We start from the raw sequence: 26,466 nt of genomic DNA on the forward strand, positions 1-26,466 counted from the left end.
TTCTATGGCCAAAGTGTTCATTCCCATTGGACATGCTCAAAAACACTCTTATTGCCAATGTGTTCCCCTCGGACATGCTCAAAGAAAGTCCTGCTCTCAAAGTAGAGAAAAATATCCTCTTATTGGTAACTTTTAACAAGGCTTTATATCTCATTACCTGGAGGACAATTTAGTTTTATCATGGTGATGGATGATACTAAGTCCACTGTCTCTTACGGGTTCAGGTAAAATCCTACAAAAAAAATCTATAAAGCAAAGGCAGGAAACCAACACGGTTTGGCAGCGTGGAAAAAGTGGTAAGTTAGTAAAAAGAAAAGTTGAATTATTTTATTTTGTTATAGGTTTCATGACGCTTGTATCTAAACTAAAGTAGATTGCTTTAAGATTGTTTTATACATCAGTTGGGGTCTCTATAAAATATAATATGAGGTCATAAGCCAAGCATGAAAGCGCATCCTTGTAGCTGTGTGGGCTCATATAGTCAAAATGTTTGCCTTGGGGTAAGTTGAGCCAATGGCCACCATATCCCAAACAAATAAGGATTACATTTTGTCAGTTTTATGCATAATATGCATAGAATTTTTGCAATGTGTCATGCATATGAACTCAAAATATAGAGAGCAGCCAAGGAAGTGATAGAATGGAAAAAGGCAATTTGAGCAGCAGCAAGGGATGAAAAAACAGATGGAATGACACTGAAGAGGTACAATGACAAAACATATAACAAACATGTACCTGTGCGAAAGAGAGGCTATGATAGAGTAGCAGAGTCACACAAGGTCTTATCTGATGAATTGGAGTCTGAGCTTGCTAAACATATCAAGAATTTTGCGGACCAGTTTCATGGGCTTGTAGCCTCAAATGCAGAGAACTTGACACATGGAAACAACATCCCTGTCCCAGACAACTGGTCATAAAATGAAAGGGTAAGTGATATTGAACAGAGACATCTATATCTGAATGTAGGCATATATTTAAGATATACAATATACCACAACCCCATTCCATGAATTACATTTTGACCTACCAGCACCATAACCCACTGTCACAGGACACCATCACCCACCTACCCCAAGGCGACTCAACTTACCCTCTCTCTATGCTCAACTTACCCCATACTCAGGTTGTGTTAAGTTGTGCCAAGAGACCACTTTTTTCGGACAAGCTATGTTTTCAAAACTGTTATGTTTACCTGAATTCTGATTATTTCCAGAATACACAACACCCTACAGTATGTAGATATCTTTGTTAGAAATAATACTATATTTCCCTTGATGTGGTGATGATGACTGTAAAAAATGTCTCTCAACATACCCCATTCTCCCCTACATTCAGGAAGTAAACACTTCAGATTGTTAAATGGCTGAACTAGCTGAATCATGTATGCCACGTCACATACTACACATTTACACCTTCATCCACCTTTACCCTAAACTCTCTTTCCATATTCTCATAGGGGTGTGCTGCAGACATTTTCTGACTTAGCATTCCCAGGATGTTTATAAACGTAACATTTCCAAAAGCTACAAATGGCTGTCTGTCAAATAGAAATATTGAAAGACACTAGTTGTCATGGTGACAATAATCAAACAGTGCACTAGTCCGTTCCGCAGCTTCATTTTCACTGCTGCATGCCCTCAGGGCAATGAAGAGTGATCCAACACGCAACACACACACACACACACACACACACACACACACACACACACACACACACACACACACACACACACACACACACACACACACACACACACACACACACACACACACACACACACACACAGCGTAACATATGCTATGTCAACTGGATTACTGTTCGATCCATCAGTCAGTCTAATAGGCGCTGAGGTCAGTCACGGATAAGGCTGTTACGGTGACCGTATTACCGCCACACCAACAGTCACGAGTCATGACCGCAGTCCAAATTTCGTATTAGTCATGGCTGACATCAGTTTCCGAGAATATTCAGGACCGCTTGCTAACTCTACATCCAAGCATGCATTTTCCTTAATGGTGCAATATGCAGAAATCCCTCCGTCATTTATTGGTTGCAAAAATGTTGAATAGTTCGCCTAATTTCAGTTTATATGATAAAACATTGTATCGTCTAAAGTACTCAGAATTGTTTTTCTCCATAACCCAAAATGTTGTATTTTCAGCTGTTTGAAGTTGGTATACAAAACTGAAAGTAAAAGACGGAAAAACTAAACAGAAGACCGGGAAGCATAGAAATAACTTGCTTTCAATGAGAATGACAGATCTATAATGTTCATTTCTATGTCAATTTGGTCAGGTCACCCAAAAAGTTACATATTGCAGAGAGAGTAGAGAGAAAGATGATCCAATGTAGGTTATGTTAAACTTGACAAAAAGAGGAATAAATAAATAAAACACATCAGATTAGTTTGATACATTTGATATTGAATACTCATGTTGTTTATGTTGCGTTTGTGTCTAATTGATGTCTTTCAGACTGGTGTATTGGGGCGGCCTGTTCTGTCTGCATTTCAGACCAAAGCAAGACCATGTTTAAAGCTATGGATCTACTTAGCCTCTATAAAGTATTTGGATGTATTTGCATTGTAGGTATAGTGTGTTCTGTGTTATTTCTTTGTCTTTTCCAGTACTAACTGAATGGTAAATGAATGTATTTACAGTGTGATTACTGTGTGTTCTGTTCCTCTTGTCTCTGTCCTCCCTCTCCATACTGTCTTGTCATAATCACTGCAGCTCAACTTTTACTAAAGCAATAAGGCTTCAGGGGGTGTGGTATATGGCTAATATACCACGGCTGAGAGCTGTTCTTATGCACGACGCATGACGTGCCTGGACACAGCCCTTAACCGTGGTATATTGGCGATACATCACAAACCCCCGAGGTGCCTTATTGCTATTATGAACTATTTACCAACGTAGTTAGAGCAGTACAAATAAATGTTTTGTCATACCTGTGGTACAAGGTCTGACATACCGTGGCTATCAGCCAATCAGCATTCAGGGCGCGAACAATCCAGTTTATAATTGATGATAGTCAACGGCATCAATCAATGTAATGTAATGTGTTAGTCTAAATGTAATCTTGTATGTTTCTCTTATGCTTTAGGTACTTACTACATGGCAATACATGGATGTGTGCACAGGGCTCATTCACAAGTACTCCTCGTTGAGAGACCAAACAGAGAAGGGATATGTAAGAATTCTTAAATGTTCCTACTTACGTTTATTCACACACTAATAAGCTTTTTACACCATTGTGCCTACCCAGACCACAATGTGCTGGATTATTTCTTCTCACATTTGTTTATTCCATCACATTACCAGTAGCATAACAATACCATCTCTAGTTATGTAATTGACTGTCTGCTCCTCTGACCTCGGTCCCAATAATCCATCATGACATTTCTGATGTACCCTTTACGTAATGCAGCCGTTCATATTCCACTTATTCTAATCCAGCCTTTATATTACACACCCTCCTATTTAAGGTCTCAAGTTCACTGCAGACATTTTGTTCCTCCCCTACCTCCTCACAGACAGGGTATGTATTTCCCGTTAAACAAAATAAATCATATTTTTTACTTATTACACTGTGTAAAGTTCCTATCACCTACCATAAGAATAGAGGGGAATCCCTTTGCGGATGAGAGCCACATCCAACTCTTCCTGGATGGAGAGGATCTACTCGGACAACTCCATGGAATGGGAGTGGCCATGGGGGTCCATTTCATTTTTATATTGAGTATGCAGCATCAGTGAAAAGCACTATGCTGTTCATTCACAAATGTGTTCTGGGAATTGATGAGTGGGGTAAACTACCAGCAAATGTTGAATGGCAAACTTTTTGCTGTAGAGCGGGATAGGGGAGACCAGAGCACAAAGTAACGCAGGGGTCAGATGTAACAGCCAAATTGCTCAAATTAGAAACCACTTAGAAAGATGTTTATCGATGTGCTAATGCTTTGATAGTGTCTGGGGTCTTTTGATTGGTATAGTTAATGACAATAATTATTATAGTATTTTTAGTATAGGTTCCTATCTTGTTGTCGATACACATCAAATATGAAGGTTCGTCAACGGTTGACTATTTATTGATTGTATATTTGGATTTCTGTGAATTTCAAAGTCAATCAAATTAATTTGTGACTTTACAAGTTTGCCACTCAATATTATGTGTATTATTATTATTGTTAATAGTATATTGTTATTATTATTATTGGTAGAAGAATTAGTACAGTAGTAGTAGTAGTAGTAGTAGTAGTAGTAGTAGTAGTAGTAGTATTGCTATTATTCATAATAGAATACATGGGACATAAAATGTTCCTACAGGAACCTTAAATCAAGTCAAATCAAATCAAAGTTTATTTGTCACGTGCACCGAATACAACAGGTGTAGACCTTACAGTGAAATGCTTACTTACAGGCTCTAACCAATAGTGCAAAAAAGGTATTAGGTGAACAATAGGTAAGTAAAGAAATAAAAACAACAGTAAAAAGACAGGCTGTATACAGTAGCGAGGCTATAAAAGTAGCGAGGCTACATACAGACACCGGTTAGTCAGGCTGATTGAGGTAGTATGTACATGTAGATATGGTTAAAGTGACTATGCATATATGATGAACAGAGAGTAGCAGTAGCGTAAAAGAGGGGTTGGCGGGTGGTGGGTGGGACACAATGCAGATAGCCCGGTTAGCCAATGTGGGGGAGCACTGGTTGGTCGGCCCAATTGAGGTAGTATGTACATGAATGTATAGTTATAGTGACTATGCATATATGATAAACAGAGAGTAGCAGCACCGTAAAAAACCCAAGAAGGATCTTTGAGGAACTTTTTTAACCCATAAGAGTCCATGCCCTGTGCAAACCGGGGGAGGGGGTTCTACTAAGCTATATGGAATTGTTTTAAGAAGGTCATACCAAGGATCATTTCACAATTTGATTTGGAATTTTACGACCCCATGAAGTAGCCCCAAAAAATAAATAAAATAATTAGCTGAATTCTTTTTTTTTGGGGGGGGGGCCCTTACTGCTATTAGACCATACAAACACATCGAATAACATATTCACTACATAGAACAATAGATAGTCCCCCAAAAATAATGTAAATATAATAAATATTTTGGCCCATTCCTCCTGACAGAGCTGGTGTAACTGAGTCAGGTTTGTAGGCCTCCTTGCTCGCATACACAATTTTCAGTTCTGCCCACAAATTTTCTATAGGATTGAGGTCAGGGCTTTGTGATGGCCACTCCAATACCTTGACTTTGTTGTCCTTAAGCCATTTTGCCACAACTTGGAAGTATGCTTGGGGTAATTGTCCATTTGGAAGACCCATTTGTCACCAAGATTTAACTTCCTGACTGATGTCTTGAGATGTTGCTTCAATATAACCACATCATTTTCCTGCCTCATGATGCAATGGATTTTGTGAAGTGTACCAGACCCTCCTGCAGAAAAGCACCCCCACAACATGATGCTGCCACCCCCGTGCTTCACGGTTGGATGGTGTTCTTCGGCTTGCAAGCCTCCCCCTTTTTCCTCCAAACATAACAATGGTCATTATTTACATTTACATTTAAGTCATTTAGCAGACGCTCTTATCCAGAGCGACTTACAAATTATTATGGCCAAACAGTCCTATTTTTGTTTCATCAGACCAGAGGACAATTCTCCAAAAAGTATGATATTTGTCCCCATGTGCAGTTGCAAACCGTAGTCTGGCTTTTTTTATGTCGGTTGTGGAGCAGTGGCTTCTTCCTTGCTGAGCGGCCTTTCAGGTTATGTCGATATAGGACTCGTTTTACTGTGGATATAGATATCTTTGTACCTCTTTCCTCCAGCATCTTCGCAAGGTCCTTTGCTGTTGTTCTGGGATTGATTTGCACTTTTCACACCAAAGTATGCTGTGTGGTCCGATGGTGTTTATACTTGTGTACTATTGTTTGTACAGATGAATGTGGTACCTTCAGGTGTTTGGAAATTGCTCCCAAGGATGAACCAGACTTGTGGAGGTCTACCATTTTTTTTCTGAGGTCATGGCTGATTTCTTTTGATTTTCCCATGACGTCAAGCAAAGAGACACTGAGTTTGAAGGTAGGCCTTGAAATAGATCCACAGGTACACCTCCAATTGACTCAAATGATGTCAATTAGCCTATCAGAAGCTTCAGAAAAGCCATGACATCATTTTCTTGAATTTTCCAAGCTGTTTAAAGGCACAGTCAACTTAGTGTATGTAAACTTCTGACCCACTGGAATTGTGATACAGTGAATTATAAATGAAATAATCTGTCTGTAAACAATTGTTGGAAAAATGACTTGTGTCACTCACACAGTAGATGTCCTAATCGACTTGCCAACAAGTAAACAAGAAATGTGTGGAGTAGTTGAAAAACAAGTTTTAATGACTCCAACCTAAGTGTATGTAAACTTCCGACTTCAACTGTATTTAACCCCTACTTTTTGGCAATAAACAGTCTCCATATACAGTATATTCGGAAAGTATTCAGACCCCTTGACTTTTTACAGATTTTGTTATCGTACAGCCTTATTCTAAATAGTTTTTTCCCTCATCAATCTATACACAATACCTCATAATGTAACACTTGTCGTTAGGAATGGACCAAGGCGCAGCGGGAATGTGGATACTGATATTTTAATTAAAAAAAAGAGTAAAGCATCCACCGGACAAAAAACAATACACACGACAGGAACAGTCTTGCAGGCACACAAAACGCAATGCAAGAACAACTACCCACAACCCCAAAACAAAACACACACTACTATATAGGACTCCCAATCAAAGGCAACTCAACACACCTGCCTTCAATTGGGAGTCCAATCACCAACACAACACTTAACACACACAAAAACCCTGCCACGTCCTGACCAAAACTAATACAATTGCTCCCTCTGCTGGTCAGGACGTGACAGTACCCCCCCCCCCCCCCCCCCCCCCCAAGGTGCAGACCCCGGAATGCACCTTAAAAAAGAAAACACAAAAAAATCCCCAATACCCCAACAAAACCAATCAACAATAACCCCTAAACAAGGGAGGGAAGGGAGGGTGGCTGCCGTCAACGACGGCACTGTGCTACACCCTCCCTCCCCAACCCACCTATCCTGGAGGTGGCTCAGGTGCAGGACGTGGACCTCGCTCCACCTTCGGCGTCGCCCACTTCGGTGGCGCCGATAGCTGCGCCGGGCAGACGGACCACTCTGGCTGGGCCGGAGGACATGCGGGCCACTCGGGCTGGGCCGGAGGACAGGCGGGCCACTCGGGCTGGGCCGGAGGACAGGCGGGCCACTCGGGCTGGGCCGGAGGACAGGCGGGCCACTCGGGCTGGGCCGGAGGACAGGCGGGCCACTCGGGCTGGGCCGGAGGACAGGCGGGCCACTCGGGCTGGGCCGGAGGACAGGCGGGCCACTCGGGCTGGGCCGGAGGACAGGCGGGCCACTCGGGCTGGGCCGGAGGACAGGCGGGCCACTCGGGCTGGGCCGGAGGACAGGCGGGCCACTCGGGCTGGGCCGGAGGACAGGAGGCAGTCGGGCCGCTCTGGCGTCTCCGGGCAGACGGGCCGCTCTGGCGACTCCTGACTGGCGGGCGGCTCTGGCGACTCCTGACTGGCGGGCGGCTCTGGCGACTCCTGACTGGCGGGCGGCTCTGGCGACTCCTGACTGGCGGGCGGCTCTGGCGACTCCTGACTGGCGGGCGGCTCTGGCGACTCCTGACTGGCGGGCGGATCTGGCGACTCCTGACTGGCGGGCGGCTCTGGCGACTCCTGACTGGCGGGCGGCTCTGGCGACTCCTGACTGGCGGGCGGCTCTGGCGACTCCTGACTGGCGGGCGGCTCTGGCGACTCCTGACTGGCGGGCGGCTCTGGCGACTCCTGACTGGCGGGCGGCTCTGGCGACTCCTGACTGGCGGGCGGCTCTGGCGACTCCTGACTGGCGGGCAGCTCTGGCGACTCCTGACTGGCGGCGGCTGGGCTGATGCATTAGACGCCTGATGCGTGGGGCTGGTACTGGACGTGCCAGCCTGGAGACACGCACCTCCATGCTAGTGCATATAGTGGGAAACACCGGACCGTAGAGGCGCACTGGCGGTCTTGAGCGCAGGGTTGGCATCCCCCCTTCCGGCTCGATGCTCACCTCACCCTGGCACATGCGGGGCGCTGGTACAGGGCGAACTGGGCTGTGCGTCCGTATAGACGAGATGGTGCGTACCTCAGCGAAACATGGCGCCCTCCACCTCATACGCACCTCCCTGTAATCACGGGTAGCTGGCTTACGGCTCTTCCTTGGCCTGGCCAAACTACCCGTGTGCCCCCCCAAAAAAAATTATTGGGGGTGCCTCTCCGGCTTTCTTGCCAGACGTGTTCCAGCATAACGTTCGCTCCCTTTTCCTGCTGCCTCCGCTCTTCTCAGTGCCTCCACCTGTTCCCATGGGAGGCGACCCCTTCCGGCCAGGATCTCTTCCCAGGTGTAGGATCCCTTGCCATCCAGATGTCCTCCCATGTCCATTCATCCACCCGATGCTCCTTCCTCTTCCGCTGCTTGGTCCTTTTGTGGTGGGTAGTTCTGTAACAGTTGTCGTACTGGAGAGAAGACCAAGGCGCAGCGGGAATGTGGGTACTCATATTTTAATTCAAAAAAAGAGTAAAGCATCCACCGGACAAAAAACAATACACACGACAGGAACAGGCTTGCAGGCACACAAAACGCAATGCAAGAACAACTACCCACAACCCCAAATAAAAACACACACTACTATATAGGACTCCCAATCAAAGGCAACTCAACACACCTGCCTTCAATTGGGAGTCCAATCACCAACACAACACTTAACACACACAAAAACCCTGCCACGTCCTGACCAAAACTAATACAATTGCTCCCTCTGCTGGTCAGGACGTGACACAATGACAAAATGATTTATTTTTTTTTTTTACATTTTAGCAAATGAATTAAAATAAAAAACAGTAATACCTTATTTGAATAATTATTTGGACCCTTTGCTACGAGACTCAAAATTGAGCTCAGGTGCATCCTGTTTTCATTGATCATCCATGAGATGTTTCTACAACTTGATTGGAGTCTACCTGTTGTAAATTCAAATAATTGGACATGATTTGGAAAGGCACACACCTGTCTATATAAGGTCCCACAGTTGGCAGTTCATGTCAGAACAAAAACCAAGCCATGAGGTTGAAGGAATTGTCCGTAGAGCTCCAAGACAGGATTGTGTCAAGGCACAGATCTGGGGAAGGGTACCAAAACATTTCTGTAGCATTGAAGGTCCCCAAGAACAAAGTGGCCTCCATCATACTTAAATGAAAGAAGTTTGGAACCACCATACCTATTCCTAGAGCTGGCCACCCGGCCAAACTGAGCAATCGGGGGAGAAGGGCCTTGGTCAGGGAGATGACCAAGAACCCAATGGTCACTCTGACAGAGCTCTGTGGAGATGGGAGAACCTTCCAGAAGGACAACCATCTCTGCAGCACTCCAACAATCAGGCCTTTATGGTAGAGTGGTCAGACAGAAGCCACTCCCCAGTAAAAGGCACATGAAAGCCTGCTTGGAGTTTGGCAAAAGACACCTAAAGGACTCACACCATGAGCAACAAGATTCACTGGTCTGATGAAACCAAGATTTAACTCTTTAGCCTGAATGCCAAGCGTCACGTCTGGAGGAAACCTGGCACCATCCCTACAGTGAAGCATGGTAGTAGCAGCATCATGCTGTGGGGATGTTTTTCAGCGGCAGGGACTTAGAGACTAGTCAGGATCGTGGGAAAGATGAACGGAGCAAGGTACAGAGAGATCCTTAATGAAAACCTGCTCCAGAGCACTCAGGACCTCAGACTGGCGCGAAGGTTCACCTTCCAACAGGACAATACCTCTCAGCACACAGCCAAGACAACGCAAGAGCGGCTCTCTGAATGTCCTTGAGTGGCCCAGCCAGAGCCCAGACTTGAACCCAATCGAACATCTCTGGAGAGACCTGAAAATAGTACAGCGATGTTCTCCATCCAACCTGACAGAGCTTGAGAGGATCTGCAGAGAAGAATGGGACAAACTCCAAAAATACAAGTGTGCAAAGTTTGTGGCGTCATACCCAAGAAGACTCGAGGCTGTAAAAACTGCCAAAGGTGCTTCAACAAAGTACTGAGTAAATGGTCTGAATACTTATGAAAATGCGATATTTGCAAAAATGTCTTAAAACCTGCTTTTGCTTTGTCATTATGAGGTATTGTGTAGAATGATGAGGATTTTTTTTTTTTAGAGTAAGGCTTTAGCGTCCATTTTTCTCAAAAACTTCAAGGGGTCTGAATTCTTCCCGAATGCACTGTACTTCTATTCATTTTTTCAACTGGCACCAGGGGACCTTTCGACGACTCTTATGAGGCCTGTAGGCACCCTTGAGCAAAACAACTGATGTGTACATGTTCACCTCTGCACAAATGGGTCATATTAGTGTGTATCACAGATTCGGAAGTGCGACATACTGAAGGCAGATAAGGTCGATTGAGACACATCCAATGCAAAAAAACATGTCTCTAAAACTGACAGATTTTATGGGGATTTTTGTATTATGCTAATTTGATTTCCACAGGCGCGGACATCGACCTTATGGGGTTAAAAGGTTCCCCAGGGAAAAAGTTCCTGGAGGCACCTTTAGGGGTTCCACCGGTGTTGCAATCTAAGGAACCTTTTCCTCCAGGAACCTTTTCTTTTTAGACTGTAAGGCAAGAAACAGTGCATGCATTTTTTAAATAAAATACTATAAAATAATGCCACAGGAATTATAAGCAAATCTTATCTGCTAAAAAAACTAGTGTAGCCCACAGCCATATGGCATAGCCAGATCAGGGTCTAATATAAGGATGACTCTGAACATGCCATTCTGTTCTTCTGAAATAGGCTACATTTCTTCATATCATAATGTTTCTTCAGACCTGCCTAAAATTAATAATGGATTTATATAAGGCTATATATTACATGGATTTATTACACTTTTTAAATGTAGATCTTGCAAAAGGTCTGCATCAGTGGCTTGTAGGCTATGCGTGGAAGCCGGAAATGCTAAACATGTTTGTGTTAATTAACAGTCAATTGCCGTGGGACCAGCAGTTATTTGCATGAAAGTTACCGGCTGACAAAATGTCAGGACTGCCACAGCCCTAGTCACAGATAAAACAAATACTAGGTGTTAGGCTACACATTTCCCCACACTGTTAAGAGCAATACTCAAACCACTTAGTTAACCAACTCCTACTCGTACACAGTGTGAGTGTCTTTGACTGCTAACAAAATTCACAATAAGCTACAGTTCCATGCAACGGTAAGCATGCATGCATGAACAACTACAAACTTCACACCTATATAATTTAACCCCAAACTCCTACAGAAAGCCTGTATTCAGTGAACCAATTTTGGTTTAGTCTGCAGCTCTTTGTAAGGAGAGCGTGTGAGTGTGTGAGGAGAGAGAACAAGGTGGGAGCTAGTACTCCTGAGGCACACACACACATACACACCTACAGAGCCTCCTAGCACATAAGCTGTGAGCTCCTGGGGAGAAGAAGGGCAAAAGCAAGAATAAAACACTCATAACCTGCTGGCGTATGAGAGGAGTGGAGGATTTAAATAATATACTGTACCATCTAAACTTCTTCAATGGTATACTTCATCCCAGGACCACTGTGACTACTATAGCTAACTTTTAGAACTGAAAAAAAAAATCTGATATCTGTAAAAATATGTGTCTGCACATAATTACAAGCTGATTGAAGTGGTCTTTTAAGTTTAAAATGAAAAGGTTTCGCCCGCCAACGGCCTTCATTTGATATATATAAATGAAAATTGTATTAATAGCAGTCCAATCCTATGGTACTTGTGTGCATAGATATATAATCTATTATAGATTTTACTAGTCATTCCACTTCTATGCGTGTACTTTCCCATGGTAGAAAACAACAGTCAGTTACATGAATTGAGGTTTGATAAACACACAGTAGGTTGTATGCAGCAGACAATGTTCTCCAGGGTTATTATCAACATCATGTTTATAGAAAACAGAGGTCTCCACCTGTTCCTCTGTACTAAACCTCCCATGTAATGTCCTATCTCTTAGTTATCAGGAAGTAGTGAGAACCATGCACTCCTGATGCACTCCTCTCCAAGCCCGTCTGTCTGTCTGTCTGTCTGTCTGTCTGTCTGTCTGTCTGTCTGTCTGTCTGTCTGTCTGTCTGTCTGTCTGTCTGTCTGTCTGTCTGTCTGTCTGTCTGTCTGTCTGTCTGTCTGTCTGTCTGTCTATTATTCTCTGTTCTTGTCCAGTTCTCTCCTCCTTTCCCCTCCCCTGCCATTCCCCTACCCACGCTCCTCTATGTCTGGACCATACCAACCTCCTCCCCCCTCCCTCCGTGCTCGCTAGCCAGATCCCTTCATTCCCCCATGCCGCCGCACCCTCATGTTTTGGCTGTGCTGCTGAGAAAGAGACTAAATAATGTGATAACGTGCAGCACTCGACAGGTGTGCCTCCCTCCTCTCCCTCAGCACAAGTCTCAGCTCTGTGGATGAACAGAATAACCCACCGAAGGCCCCACCAGACAGGCAGGCAACAACACTTGCAAATCAAGGCTGCATTACACAAACAGCTTCAGAGTTTAGAATAATGTGATTGTGCTTACTGCTTACAGCGATGCAATGAAATGTAAACAACATCTGATCTCACAATGGCTCCCAGGCCGGGTCAATTGTTGTTCTCCTCCAAATACTTTACAGGTTAAGTTGTTGTGCCTATTCAGTCACTGTGTTCCAATGTCTATTTTCATTTTTTTTTAACCTTTTTTTAACTAGGCAAGTCAATTAAGAACAAATTCTTCTTTACAATGACAGCCTACCCCAGCCAAACCCGGACAACGCTGGGCAAGTCCAATGGGACTCCAAATCACAGCCAGATGTGATACAGCCTGGATTCGAACCAGGGACTGTAGTGACGCCTCTTGCACTGAGATGCAGTGCCTTAGACCGCTGCGTCACTCTGGAGCCCTCAGCACAATACTGGCATACTACACTGAACAAAAATATAAATGCAACATGCAACAATTTCAAAGATTTGACTGAGTTACAGTTCAAATAAGGAAATCAGTCAATTGAAATAAATTCATTAGGCCCTAATCTATGGATTTCACATGACTGGGAATACAGAAATGCATCTGTTGGTCACAGATACCTTTAAAAAAAGGTAGGGGTGTGGATCAGAAAACCAGTCAGTATCTGGTGAACACCATTTGCCTCATGCAGCTTATGCTTGCCAATACCATGACCCCACCGCCACCATGGGCACTCTGTTCACAATGTTGACATCAGCAAAACACTCGCCCACATGACGACATACACGCTGTCTACCATCTGCCTGGTACAGTTGAAACCAGGATTAATCCGTGAAGAGCACAATTATCCAGGGTGCTAGTGGCAATCGAAGGTGAGCATTTGCCACTGAAGTCTGTTACGACACCGAACTGCAGTCAGGTTAAGACCCTGGTTAGGATGATGAACATGCAGATGAGCTTCCCTGAGACAGTTTCTGACAGTTTGTGCAGAGATTATTTGGTTGTACAAACCCACAGTTTCATCAGCTGGTGGCTGGTCTCAGATGATCCCGCAGGTCAAGAAGCCAAATGTGGAGGTCCTAGGCTGGTGTGGTTACACGTGGTCTGCAGTTGTGAGGCAGGTTGGACGTACTGCCAAATGATCTAAAACGACGTTGGAGGAGGCTTATGCTAGAAAAATTAACATTCAATTCTCTGGCAACAGCTCGGGTGGACATTCCTGCAGTCAGCATGCCAATTGCAAGCTCCCTCAAAACTTCTGTGGCATTGTGTTGTGTGGCAAAACTGCACATTTTAGAGTGTCCTTTTATTGTCCCCAGTACAAGGTGCACCTGTGTAATGAGCATGTAGTTGAATCAGTTCTTGATATGCCACACCTGTCAGGATTATCTTGGCAAAGGAGACATTCTCACTAACAGGGATGTAAACTAATTAGTGCACAAAATTTGCGAAAAGTAAGCTTTTTGTGCATATGGAACATTTCTGGAATGTTTTATTTCAGCTCATGAAACATGGGACCAACACTTTACATGTTGTGCATATATTTCTGTTCAGTGCATGTAGAATGCATGCCCAATATTTTGCTTCACTCTAAGTGGTATGCTAGCCTAGACTTGTCAGACCTGGGTTCAAATAAATTTGTATTTGAGTATTTGTTATTTAAAGATGCACTATGCAGAAATCGCCCCACCATTCCCTGGTTGCTACTGTAATTCTAATAGTTTGCCTAACTTCAATTTATGTGACAAAACAAGCAAGTTTAGTGTAGAGAATCATTGTACCGCCTAAACCTGCTGTGAAATATAGATTTCATAACCAAAAAGATTGTATATTCAGTTGTTTGAAGCTGGTGTACAAAACAAAACTTGAGAATGGGAAGCATAGAAATAGCAGATATACCGCTTCTTAGACTTGCTTTCAATAAGAATGACATATCTATAACACAAATCTTTATGTGAATTAGGAAGGGTCATCCAAAAAGTTACATATTGCAGCTTTAAATACTTATTTTCTGTTAATTTGAGTACTTTCAAATAATGTGGCCCGAACCAACTATTGGAAGTATTGTATTTTCAAATAATTTCCTATTCCCTACTATTTGAAAGTTTATTCAAATACTTATTTCAAATACTATTTTCAAATACCTGGGTTAAATGCATTGGAGTGTATTTGAGTCAGTGTATTTGAGTATTTTTAAATACTTTCCAAGTGTATTTCCAAATACATTCCAATATTGAACTACCTGTCTTTTCAAGTAAAAAATATCAAAATACTTACTTCCAAATGTCTTTGAAAGTAACTGAAATACCCTAAATAGCATTTGAATCCAGGTCTGAGACTAGTATGGATATTGGAACAGAGTCAGTGTTTCTGAGTGGATTACCTTTAGACAACTTCCTGTTCTAAAGCCAATAACAGCACCAGGTTCTCCTCTGACTGAGCGGTCCAGGAATGTGTTGTTTACTCTAACCGCTGTCTGTGAACTGACATAACATTAGTCGCTGATCAAGCCAGAGTGGGGTTTAAGGTACCGGTAAGTAGTAATCTCTCAAAATAGCGGACTGCCGGCTGCCTCTGTTGAACATTCCGAGGCTCCTTCATAACTTGATGTGTGTTAATCTGGCCATGGCTGTAAATTAGAGCACATTGTTCTGTCTGGCCTACTCCACGTCATCCCTGAGCAACCCGGCCCTATACACAGCCAGGGATTATCCCTGGGCTAATTTCTTAAGGTTGGGTACACGCACTGCTTTTGGAAGGCTGAGCCCGGGGCTGACATAGCAAAGTTATTACTCAAAAAGGGAAAAGGAGCCTATGAAAAACCGACAACGTGAGATCAAGACGTTTAAGGTGGTTTCCCGTCTCTCTCTCTCAGACCATGTGTTGAACAGATTACATAAACTGTCAATCACCTGCCTCACTATGGAAACCACTGGTCTTGTTTCAACCACCAGCCTGCCCTTTTCTCTTCTCTCTCAGCCCTAAAATGGGCAGTCTGAATAAACCTGAATCGGCCTAAGCGTGAATGGTCTGAAAGTCAATAGGGTGTGTTCTGCTTTCATCAGAGAGAATCATGTCTGATTCATAGAGACAGATAAATAAGTAATCATATAGTCTGTCAGTCTGTGTGCATGCGTTACACATATGATATATGTTTATGCAAAGACTGATGGGAAAATTGAACAATGTCAATGTAGTCGGATCAGTCTGCAGAAAAGTAATGGCTGTCTAAATGCTGTTAGATAGCAACAGCTTGACTGGGAATAACATCCGCCTGCTTCTGTCTCCATTCGTTGCAGGGCATGAATAGGCACTTACAGTATGTCATCTCTGAGGACGGGTCGACCCCAGGTGGTGAGGGTAGGCAACATCACCTCTGCCACGCTGACCCTCAACACGGGGGGGGGAGGGGGCCCACAGTTACACACTCGATCCAAAAGCCACACACATTCAATAGAAATGCTATCGTAAAGTCTATCTGCCCTAACTGCCAGAAGAGATTGCCAGCTTTTCCAGCTCCTTTGTCACCAACAAGACAAAAGGCTTCACTTTCCATTTCCTCTGAGCATCTCCAGCACGGACAACATCACAGAGTATCAAAGGGACATACATAAGAGCTGACACATCGACTAGAAAGCAGATGAATTGTGTGTGTAAGAGCTATATACCTCTCTAAGTTGCCTCCATGACAGGAGCAGAGACAGCCCACAAACTTGACAAAAATCTACGATGGTTCAACCAGTAAGGCTGGTCTGAATGGCTAGCTCACTTTAACTTCATTCAGTAAGCACAATATAATTCACATTGCTTCCTCTTCTATGGGCATAGTTGGAACATATCATATTATGTTAGTGTTTCCAAATGTTATCATCAGCATGTCGTCATGTCTCTCCTCCTCTTTTAACATTAGGCACAAGCAGAATGTCATTCACCTACTACCTTATAGCCTACTTGTAACAGCAAGACACAATAATGGAGCTTCACCACACTTGCTGAATAACCTATGGGCACATTCGTGCAATAATCACCTTTCTCTTCACCAATGAGCATAAATCTTGGGACGTGCTTATTTGTCAACTTACCCCTTGTTCTCTCACTTGCTGAAGTTGGAGGTGGGAGGGGGGGTAAGAATACAGTCTTAACTCATCAATTCAGTTAAGACTGTATTCGATTGAGCTATTGACAGGAACCTCGATTATCTGGCTAGAGGAGAGATCCCGGTCACACATGCATAGAACACACGCACACTTGTACACACACACGTGTACATACAGTGAGGGAAAAAAGGTATTTGATCCCCTGCTGATTTTGTACGTTTGCCCACTGACAAAGAAATGATCCGTCTATCATTTTAATGGTAGGTTTATTTGAACAGTGAGAGACAGAATAACAACAACAAAAAATCCAGAAAAACGCATGTCAAAAATGTTATAAAATGATTTGCATTTTAATGAGGGAAATAAGTATTTGACCCCTCTGCAAAACATGACTTAGTACTTGGTGGCAAAACCCTTGTTGGCAATCACAGAGGTCAGACGTTTCTTGTTGTTGGCCACCAGGTTTGCACACATCACAGGAGGGATTTTGTCCCACTCCTCTTTGCAGATCTTCTCCAAGTCATTAAGGTTTAGAGGCTGATGTTTGGCAACTCGAACCTTCAGCTCCCTCCACAGATTTTCTATGGGATTAAGGTCTGGAGACTGGCTAGGCCACTCCAGGACCTTAATGTGCTTCTTCTTGAGCCACTCCTTTGTTGCCTTGGCCGTGTGTTTTGGGTCATTGTCATGCTGGAATACCCATCCACGACCCATTTTCAATGCCCTGGCTGAGGGAAGGAGGTTCTCACCCAAGATGTGACGGTACATGACCCCATCCATCGTCTCTTTGATGCGGTGAAATTGTCCTGTCCCCTTAGCAGAAAAACACCCCCAAAGCATAATGTTTCCACCTCCATGTTTGACGGTGGGGATGGTGTTCTTGGGGTCATAGGCAGCATTCCTCCTCCTCCAAACACGGCGAGTTGAGTTGATGCCAAAGAGCTCCATTTTGGTCTCATCTGACCACAACACTTTCACCCAGTTGTCCTCTGAATCATTCAGATGTTCATTGGCAAACTTCAGACAGGCATGTATATGTGCTTTCTTGAGCAGGGGGACCTCGCGGACGCTGCAGGATTTCAGTCCTTCACAGCGTAGTGTGTTACCAATTGTTTTCTTGGTGACTATGGTCCCAGCTGCCTTGAGATCATTGACAAGATCTTCCCGTGTAGTTCTGGGCTGATTCCTCACCACTCTCATGATCATTGCAACTCCACGAGGTGAGATCTTGCATGGAGCCCCATGCCTAGGGAGATTGACAGTTCTTTTGTGTTTCTTCCATTTGCGAATAATCGCACCAACTGTTGTCACCTTCTCACCAAGCTGCTTGGCGATGGTCTTGTGTGCCCCTAATCTCAGCTCGTTACCTGTATAAAAGACACCTGGGAGACAGAAATCTTTCTGATTGAGAGGGGGTCAAATAATTATTTCCCTCATTAAAATGCAAATCAATTTATAACATTTTTGACGTGCGTTTTTCTGGATTCTTTTGTTGTTATTCTGTCTCTCGATGTTCAAAGAAACCTACCATTACAATTAAAGACTGATCATTTCTTTGTCAGTGGGCAAACGTACAAAATCAGCAGGGGATCAAATAATTTTTTCCCTCACTGTACACACACACACACAGCCTGATGAAATGCATATCTCCAATGCAGGAGGGTGAGATTACAGTCTGAGGCAGAGGCTACCTGGTCCCTAACTGTGTGTGCGTGTGTGTGTCTGAGCAGCAGGCTCCAAGGCCACTCCATCCCAAACATGCTCTGTGGAGTGCCTCAGCTGTCTCATGTCTCGTCTGCTGCTGCTAACATTTGCTGTCAGAGTGGGACAACAGAAGCCTGCAGACACCACTGTTTGCAGATGGCTTCCACAGTTCATCCAGTCAAACCTTCCTTCTTATGTCCTGGCCTTGTTCTGTTTGTGTTCCCTGAACAGGGTTTCCAAGAAAGACATGACATCCTTTAGTCCTTTGATAGTTCTGCTTGCTGACTTTGGAAATATTTTATGTCCATTCAACTGCCTTTCATTGAAAGAATGGGCACACATCGGAAAGAAAAGCAATGGTGGAATCTGGTTTAACAGCTAAATCAAGGAGTCTGGGTCAATACTTGTCTGTGAAGTATAGATTGTCCAATGAACACAACAATACAGCTGTTGAGCGTTTCAGTTCCCCTGTAGCAAAACACACTGAAAAACTCTGTCAGTAGTCATTGATTGAGAACAGTATGTTCCAAAGGCACACACACACCACACACAAACACACACTCAAAAATGGTGTATGTGTCAGCCATATTGAGCAGCCAGCCACAAGTGCCTATCAAAAATGACATCTGTGTAAGTAGTATCTATAGCCCTCCTACTAAGCTGTGGTTGTGTATGTCTTAAGCATCACCCTCGGGGTTTATCATGTTGTCTTTGTGTGTTTGTTAATTCATGGGAATCACAGCAAGCCTTGAAGAGGTCAGGTAGGATTACAGCAGAGATGCAGTGTTGCAGTGTGTGTGTATGTTTATATATATATATATGTTTATATATATATATATATATATATATATATATATATATAGATAGATAGATAGATAGATAGATAGATAGATAGATAGATATGTGTGTGTGTGTGTGTGTGTGTGTGTGTGTGTTGTGGGGGTGACGTGTGCTCAACAGCTGTTGTTCTATTGATCCCCAGATCAGTTTCCACCCTTTAGGGATGAGTTCATCTTCACTCCCCGTTTCCTTTCCCCCTTCAGCCACAGAATATTCATTAATCTCACCCCTCCCTAATTTCCTGCTTCCCTCTCTCCTTCCCTACTATTCCCTTCATCCAGGCAGATAAAGTCACCATAGAACCAGATGTTCAATCAGGTTATATTTCTGTTTTGTGTTTTGCTGTTCCCAGGACAGATCTCTGAATGCACTGCTCTTTGTTCTGAAATCACCAAATAAACAAAGCAGGATGTAGGGATGACACAGACCCCTGGCTGCACATCACCAACAGATGCTTGTTCTAGCTAGTAGGGCTAAGAGGGGATGGGAAGTGCAGTGCTGCCTGTCACACCCTCTCCCCTGTCGCCCCAACGTCAACCAACGGAAAAATCTCCTCCTTGCTACAGTAGATTCGCTTTTCACGCGTCATTTGCAACAGACCTCCTGTCAGAGCCAAGGAGCCATCTTTTCAAATGTATTCGTTTTTTGAAGATACTAGAGATTTCCCTTTTAAAAAAGCAAGGTCTTTAAATGATTCTTTAAAGGCTGACTCACCCTTTAAAGTTCACTGCCACCCATAATGCGGGCCCCATAAATCATTGAGAATTTGCTTTCATTTGAAAAGTATCATCTGCCCATTCAACCACCTCTCTCTTACTCCTCGCTAATTTGCACTCTTTTTCAACCTGCAGAATCGAAGGCAAAAAAGCTGCTGGGTTGATGAAACGGAGCACATTGAGGGTGGGGTAATTGTCTGCTTCTGCTTACAATCCCACATGAAAAAACACTACTATGTACTATAGAATACTGTAGTACTTACTATAGAATTACGTAGTAAACTGTATTATACTTTAGAATACTATACTACAGGTGTGTGTGTGTGTGTGTGTGTGCACAAATATCATACCACCAAGACATGCTAATCTCTCACCATTACAATAACAGGGGAGGTTAGCATTTTATATCATACCACCAAGACATGCTAACCTCTCACCATTACAATAACAGGGGAGGTTAGCATTTTATATCATACCACCAAGACATGCTAACCTCTCACCATTACAATAACAGGGGAGGTTAGCATTTTTTTGTGGGTGTGGGGGGTGATATTTGTGCATCTATAACTTTCTCACACATCATTATTCACGATTCATTCAGGATTATCCATAATCATGGTAGCATCCACGTTAATGTAGAAGTGTTTAGAAACGTATTCTATTCTTATTTACAATAAAAGTTACTCCAAAATGACACAATACATGATTTACCATTCATTTCTAGTGGGCACAAAATAATCTGAAACAACCAAAACAAACAGCAAACGCTGAGTCACAAGCTTGCGTGCTATGAATATGGGACCAGGTACTTTTTACTTCTTTATTTGAATTTGTCCCAATATTTTTGGTCCTTAAAATGGGGGGGGGGGGGGGAAACTGCTGTCATTTCTAAGCAGTTCACACAATATGGATGAAAATACCCTCATATCAAAGCTGACAATCTGCACTTTAACATTTTAGTCATTTTAGCAGACACTCTTATCCAGAGCAACTTACAGTAGTGAATACATACATTTCATGCATTTTTTTTGTTTTTTGTACTGGCCCCCCGTGGGAATCAAACCCACAACCCTGGCGTTGCACACACCATGCTGGCATTGCAAACACCATGCTCTACCAACTGAGCCACATAGTCATTGTATCAAAGTGCTGGAGTACAGAGCCAAAACAAACAAAAATGTCCCAAAACTTTTGGAGCTCACTGTAAATATTTTCATGTCATCTTAGTGATATCTCCTAACCTCCCCCGTTAGCTGGCCTGGCACGGTAAAATATTATTAAAAAAATTACCGGAGCAGAAAGCAGGAAAACAAGGCTTTGCCATCCATCCTGTATCACTCATTCCTTAATAACAGCTCAGGAACAGTGAGATGGGAGCTGTGTGGTTCAGGCCAGAGCCAAGCGGAGTAAGCGAGCAAACTCACCGTTGATGCACTCGTACACATCACAGCATTGCCCGGGGGTACCGTTGCCGTGGAAGACCACCTCGGGGAAGCTCCCGGCGGTGCATTGCGGGAAACTACACAGGCCGGGCAAACACTCACACCTAGAGATGGGATGGAGAGAGGGGGAGTTAGTACACATCAGATGGACACACCCTCACACCTGACTGTCCTTGACTACTTTTTAGGACTGCCAAAGAGAGTGTGATGATTGTTGCATTCAGAGGGAGGTTGAGGCTCACCTGGTGGGAAGGGTGCAGCAGCCGTCTGCGGTGAGACGCACCTGGGTTTCATAGCTGTCAGGTGGACACTGAACCTGCTGGACACGAGGGCACTCCACTGTGCTGCAGTCCACACTAAACACTAGGTTAGGGTACAACACAAAGACAATCATTATAGAGGTAGCATTAGGGCTCAAATTGGATTGAGAGCAAATCAAGAAAACAACTGTAAACTATCAAGTATGTGGTTTTATATAAATAATATTCCTCTTTCTGTGTTTGCTATGAAGCTATGTTCCTCCTTGCGTGTGTTTGTGGCAACTACCCTGACTTGTAAAAACCCTTGTAGAGGAGTGTGTGTAGTGTGTGTTAAGAAAACCGACGTGAACAGGGAGGTCACCGGCACATTCCTATCCTAGATGGACACCCCCTCTATTACATCTTGCCTATGCCACTCGGTCATTGCTCATCCATATATTTATATGTTTATATTCTTATTCCATTCCTTTACTTAGATTTGTGTGTATTAGGTAGTTGTGGAATTGTTAGTTTACTTGTTAGATATTTCTGCACTGTTGGAACTAGAAGCACAAGCATTTCGTTACACTCGCAATAACATCTGCTAACCATGTGTATGTGACCAATAGAATTTGATTTGAGCAACCATTCCTTCTGTTGGCTACGGCCTACGTTGCGCCACACCACAGCTCAGAGGTGATAAACCGCTGGCATACAGATACAGCTGCCATTCATGAGTGTAAACATATTCATATGTAGCCTACAATTTGGCCATTGAGTTTGGGAAATTCTACAAATGCAATATTATTATTACGACAATGAGCTAAGTATCAGAATATGAAAAAATGATTGCCATGTCACAAATAGTTGCTAGGAATTGTTATTGGTAGCCACCTGGTTTGCACTCGTATAGATCGCAGCATTCTCCAGGCTTCCCAGAGCCCTTGGACACCAGGATGTTGAGATATCCAGGCTGGCACACCTTCCTCAAGCACCCTGCAGGGCTGCAGACACAGCGGCTAGGTAGGGGACAGCACTCTCCAGGGGGTGCGTAGCCTTCGATTAGCACCGAGTCCTCAGGGCAGCGGGGCGAGAACTGCACCTCACACCGCGCCTTGGAACAGTCAGGCCGCTCCTCTGCAAAAGAAGAGATCAGATTGTTTATTGTAGCTTTAAACCAATATTTGTACAGTTATAGATAAAATAATCTGGCTATTATTTTCAGTGTAATGGGTTAAAAACATTTCAAGGAATTTCAAACTGAAACTTTAAAACATGACTGTTTTTCTCACGGAATGTTTCTCAAAGGATCACACTTCCAACACAATAACATAGCAGGTGCAAAAGAAAAGCCTGAATGGCATTTCTTTCTCTCTGGTCCTGATGAGAAAAAAAATGTTGGGGGAGGTTCTCTTCTGCAGTGTTCAACCAATCCAGTAAATATGGAGGAGGAGTTAAGATGGAGTATCGACTTGTTAACGTCCGAAAGCGGAAGTCGTGTCACAGGGTCTCGTTCCATTTCCACTGAAAACCGAATGCATCTGGTTATTACTGACCATGTAGAGGGTGGGGACACCAAGAAAACTGGGCAAGGCGTTAGAGGAATCGGGAATGTTATTGCTAACCTTTAAGAAAGAACACTCAAGGAACTAAAAGGTGCCAACTGGGCAGTCAATCAAATTGACTACTGACCATTCAGGTCAAAGTCCAAGATTTTATACACATAATCAGTACGACTCTGACCTTTACAGAAACAGAGAGTGAGATTAAGGAAGTATAAAGTGCACCAGAGGGGCAGGTAAAACAAGCATTGAGCATTGATGTGAATGTGAATGAAGTGTAAATGTCAACTGATGGAATGATGAGTAGAGCACACAAACAGGAACTGAGAGAAGTGTGAAGTGCTAACCCCCTCTCTTTCAGGATAAAACACAGACACAGGAGGCCAACTGGCCGACAGTTGAACACACTCACGCACACACACGCACACGTCAAACACTGCAAAATTAAAAGCTAATCCACTTTATAACAGCCTCCAAGTCTGGCATGGCATGGCAGCAAGGTACAAGGCTGGGCTGAAGCTCTAGAGGTACCTCTAGAAGGTTAGATCTTTCTGAGTGAAGCCGGCCTACTTGAGTTACGACTGACTTTTAAGTGTTGTTCTTGTTGTTTTTGTTGGACTTGAAGAAGAAAGCGTTTCACCATAGGGTTGGACAAAAGCTTTTGAAGTATAATGATTTTCTGTGATGGGTAAAGTTGAACTAGCACACTGTGAAGTTAGGCTCCAGCTACCTCAGCAAAGGGCCTGTCTGGTAAGGCCAATCTAGAATTCTATAATGACTGCAGACTAGCAAAAACACCACTGAAGACAAGTTAGACGACAGTGAAGGGGAAGCTACTCTGAAAATACTGTTTACCAAGCTACCAATTACTTCACACTGGAAGAAGTTAAGCTACATTAAAACTACCCTTAAGAAAAATATAGTTTACTTCAATAAAATTACTTTGAAAAAGTAGTTCACTACATCTAAACTAGTTTGTGAAAAATGATCATATGTAAATCTGAAATGCCATAGACTACAAATTGCAAGAATAGATCACTTTGGACCATATGTTAATAGAATGTGTAATTTTTCTTATTAAACACAAAAACTATGTTTCAAGTGAGAATTAGACAGGTCTGATGCCGAAAAAGAAAGTAAATGATTAACTACTTTACACATATTTTATTACATTTAAAAAATAAAAAAAGAGTAGTGTGTAGTTCCAGTAATTAGCTACACCGCTACATGTCAAAAAAGCAATTAACTACTGAAAACAATACCTAGATTTGAATTTAGTTCAACGACCACCAAGCTACTGCAAAATGTAGTTAAATTACTAGTTAAACTACATGTAGTTCACTACTCCCCAACACTGACAGACAAGGATAGCTTTCTGTTTTTTGTATCTCTTTTTCACATCATATCAGGATCTCATGCAAAGCAACAAAGAAGGAAAAATCAGAAATAGAAAATGGTTTAATCTAACGAGATAATGATTCTGGTCTCTTTAATTAAAAGTTTTAGCCGAGCTCAGAGCTGTATAGAAAATAGTGGAAAAAGTATTCTAGAATCCGCCTTTGTACTAACTTGACATTGGCACTTAAAAAACACATCCGCTGTATTAAATGCATGTATTCTGTCTTTCTACTGGAAGTTACTGATTCTGTGTGATGTCGGACAGAGAAAGAGAGAAAAAGAGAGAAAGAGGACCCTAAAAGAGAGCAGTGATACTCTGAGAGGAGGATAATTAGGCTCTATTAGATGGAGGAGAGTGTTTGGGAACATAATGAAAGGAACTACAAAAGAGGAGCTGCGGAGGATATAAGAACATGACACCTTTTTGTCTATTAGAAAGCTGTTCATATTTAAGAACTGTGTTGCTGTGATTATGCAGCCGCATTTCACATCTCAGCGTTCACAATGGACCGCTCACTAAAAGGACTGTGGAAACATAATTCTGCTGAATGTAATAAAAAAAAAGTACGCGCGAAATGGATATCAAATGGAATGGTTTACCCATGGAACTTATGGGAAGTAGACAACAACTTTGAAAGTAAACAACAATCTTTCAAAGAAATTGAAAAATGGATGTTGGCACGGTAACAACATCCTCCTACTCCTTTCACTCTGACCCTATGCCACTTTTAGGTCTGTTAGACACTCTGGTTAAGAGCATCTGTGAATGTTGAACTCTTCTGAACACAGCAACAATCCAGCGGACAAAACTGTAACGTTGTAATGACGTAATTTCAACCAGTTTTGCCTGCTAGCTGGGAAAGATCCAAGATAATGATGCTTGGCAAGGAAATAGATGGTAACAATTGACTTACATTTGATTCATTGACTCCATATGAGTATGTCTACATGAAAATATAGCATGCTTTATGTAAATGGAAACAAGTATCGAGCTATAGTAGGACACAGTGGATGTCGGTAGTGTAATAGGCTGTCAGCAGTGTGTGTGTGCTGTAGAGACTTACTCAACATGTTAACATACGTAGCCAATTAAATGTTGCCAATTTGACAACCAATTTCTCCCCTCTCTATGTTCAGTGTAGCAGCGCATGTCAACGTCAGAGTACTGTAAATGCTTTCACCTGCAAAAAGCAGAGAACATTTTGTAGCTGCATTCTCTCCTTTGTTGATTTTGTAAGCTCGGAAAATGCATTTCCTGACCCAAATGTGGATTTCCATTTCAACGGGATGGATATTTCCTTAAAAGCAAAAGGCGTGACTTGAACTGTCTCTCGCTACCGCTGGCCAATCAGATAGCTCAGATCACTGTGTCTGCACAGTTTCCTCAAGCCATAGACAGTAAAAAAAAAAAAAAAAAAAACATACAGCAAAGTTGATACAGTGAGAATTCCACATTTTTAAAGCCATTACTAGAGGGTGAGACTCAACAAATACAGCAAAGAGCTGCTGTTCATGTTTAAGTTATTCAGCACTGTTAACACTTTTATAAGCCATAAAATGTGCGTGCTCATGCTACAACCAGTACTGCAGCTGCAATTAATGACTACAGCAAAGTGTTTCCGATAAGCTTGGGTTGTTATTATTAGCGGCTTATCTTTTTTAATATCGAGAAATATTTAACTTTCTCTGGTCATAGGAGTAAGCTCATGAATTGGTGCACGAGGCAGAATTAATTTAGTGCACTTGAGATTCGCCATCAGCTGGTCTGTGTCCTCTCTCCTCAGCGGAGGGAAGGTGAGTCGGATGAGAGGCAACCTCACCCTCCCTCAGACTGACCATCAGATGCAGGCCA

General features: G+C 43.0%; 1 protein-coding gene across 2 annotated transcripts in view; it reads right to left on the reverse strand.

The window, feature by feature from the left end:
- Positions 1–26,466, reverse strand: part of LOC106601300 (cysteine-rich motor neuron 1 protein) — a 128,466-nt gene that overhangs the window by 41,182 nt on the left and 60,818 nt on the right. For both annotated transcript variants that reach the window (XM_014193406.3, XM_014193409.3), the window contains exons 3-5: positions 22,549–22,791; positions 21,658–21,778; positions 21,398–21,519 (exon numbers count right to left, since the gene is read on the reverse strand). In XM_014193406.3, the coding sequence (XP_014048881.1) occupies positions 21,398–21,519; positions 21,658–21,778; positions 22,549–22,791 (486 nt within the window). The remainder of the gene's footprint in view (positions 1–21,397; positions 21,520–21,657; positions 21,779–22,548; positions 22,792–26,466) is intronic.

Source organism: Salmo salar, chromosome 01, assembly GCF_965601325.2.
Source record: "Salmo salar chromosome 01, fSalSal1, whole genome shotgun sequence".
In the NCBI taxonomy this organism is placed as follows: domain Eukaryota; kingdom Metazoa; phylum Chordata; class Actinopteri; order Salmoniformes; family Salmonidae; genus Salmo; species Salmo salar.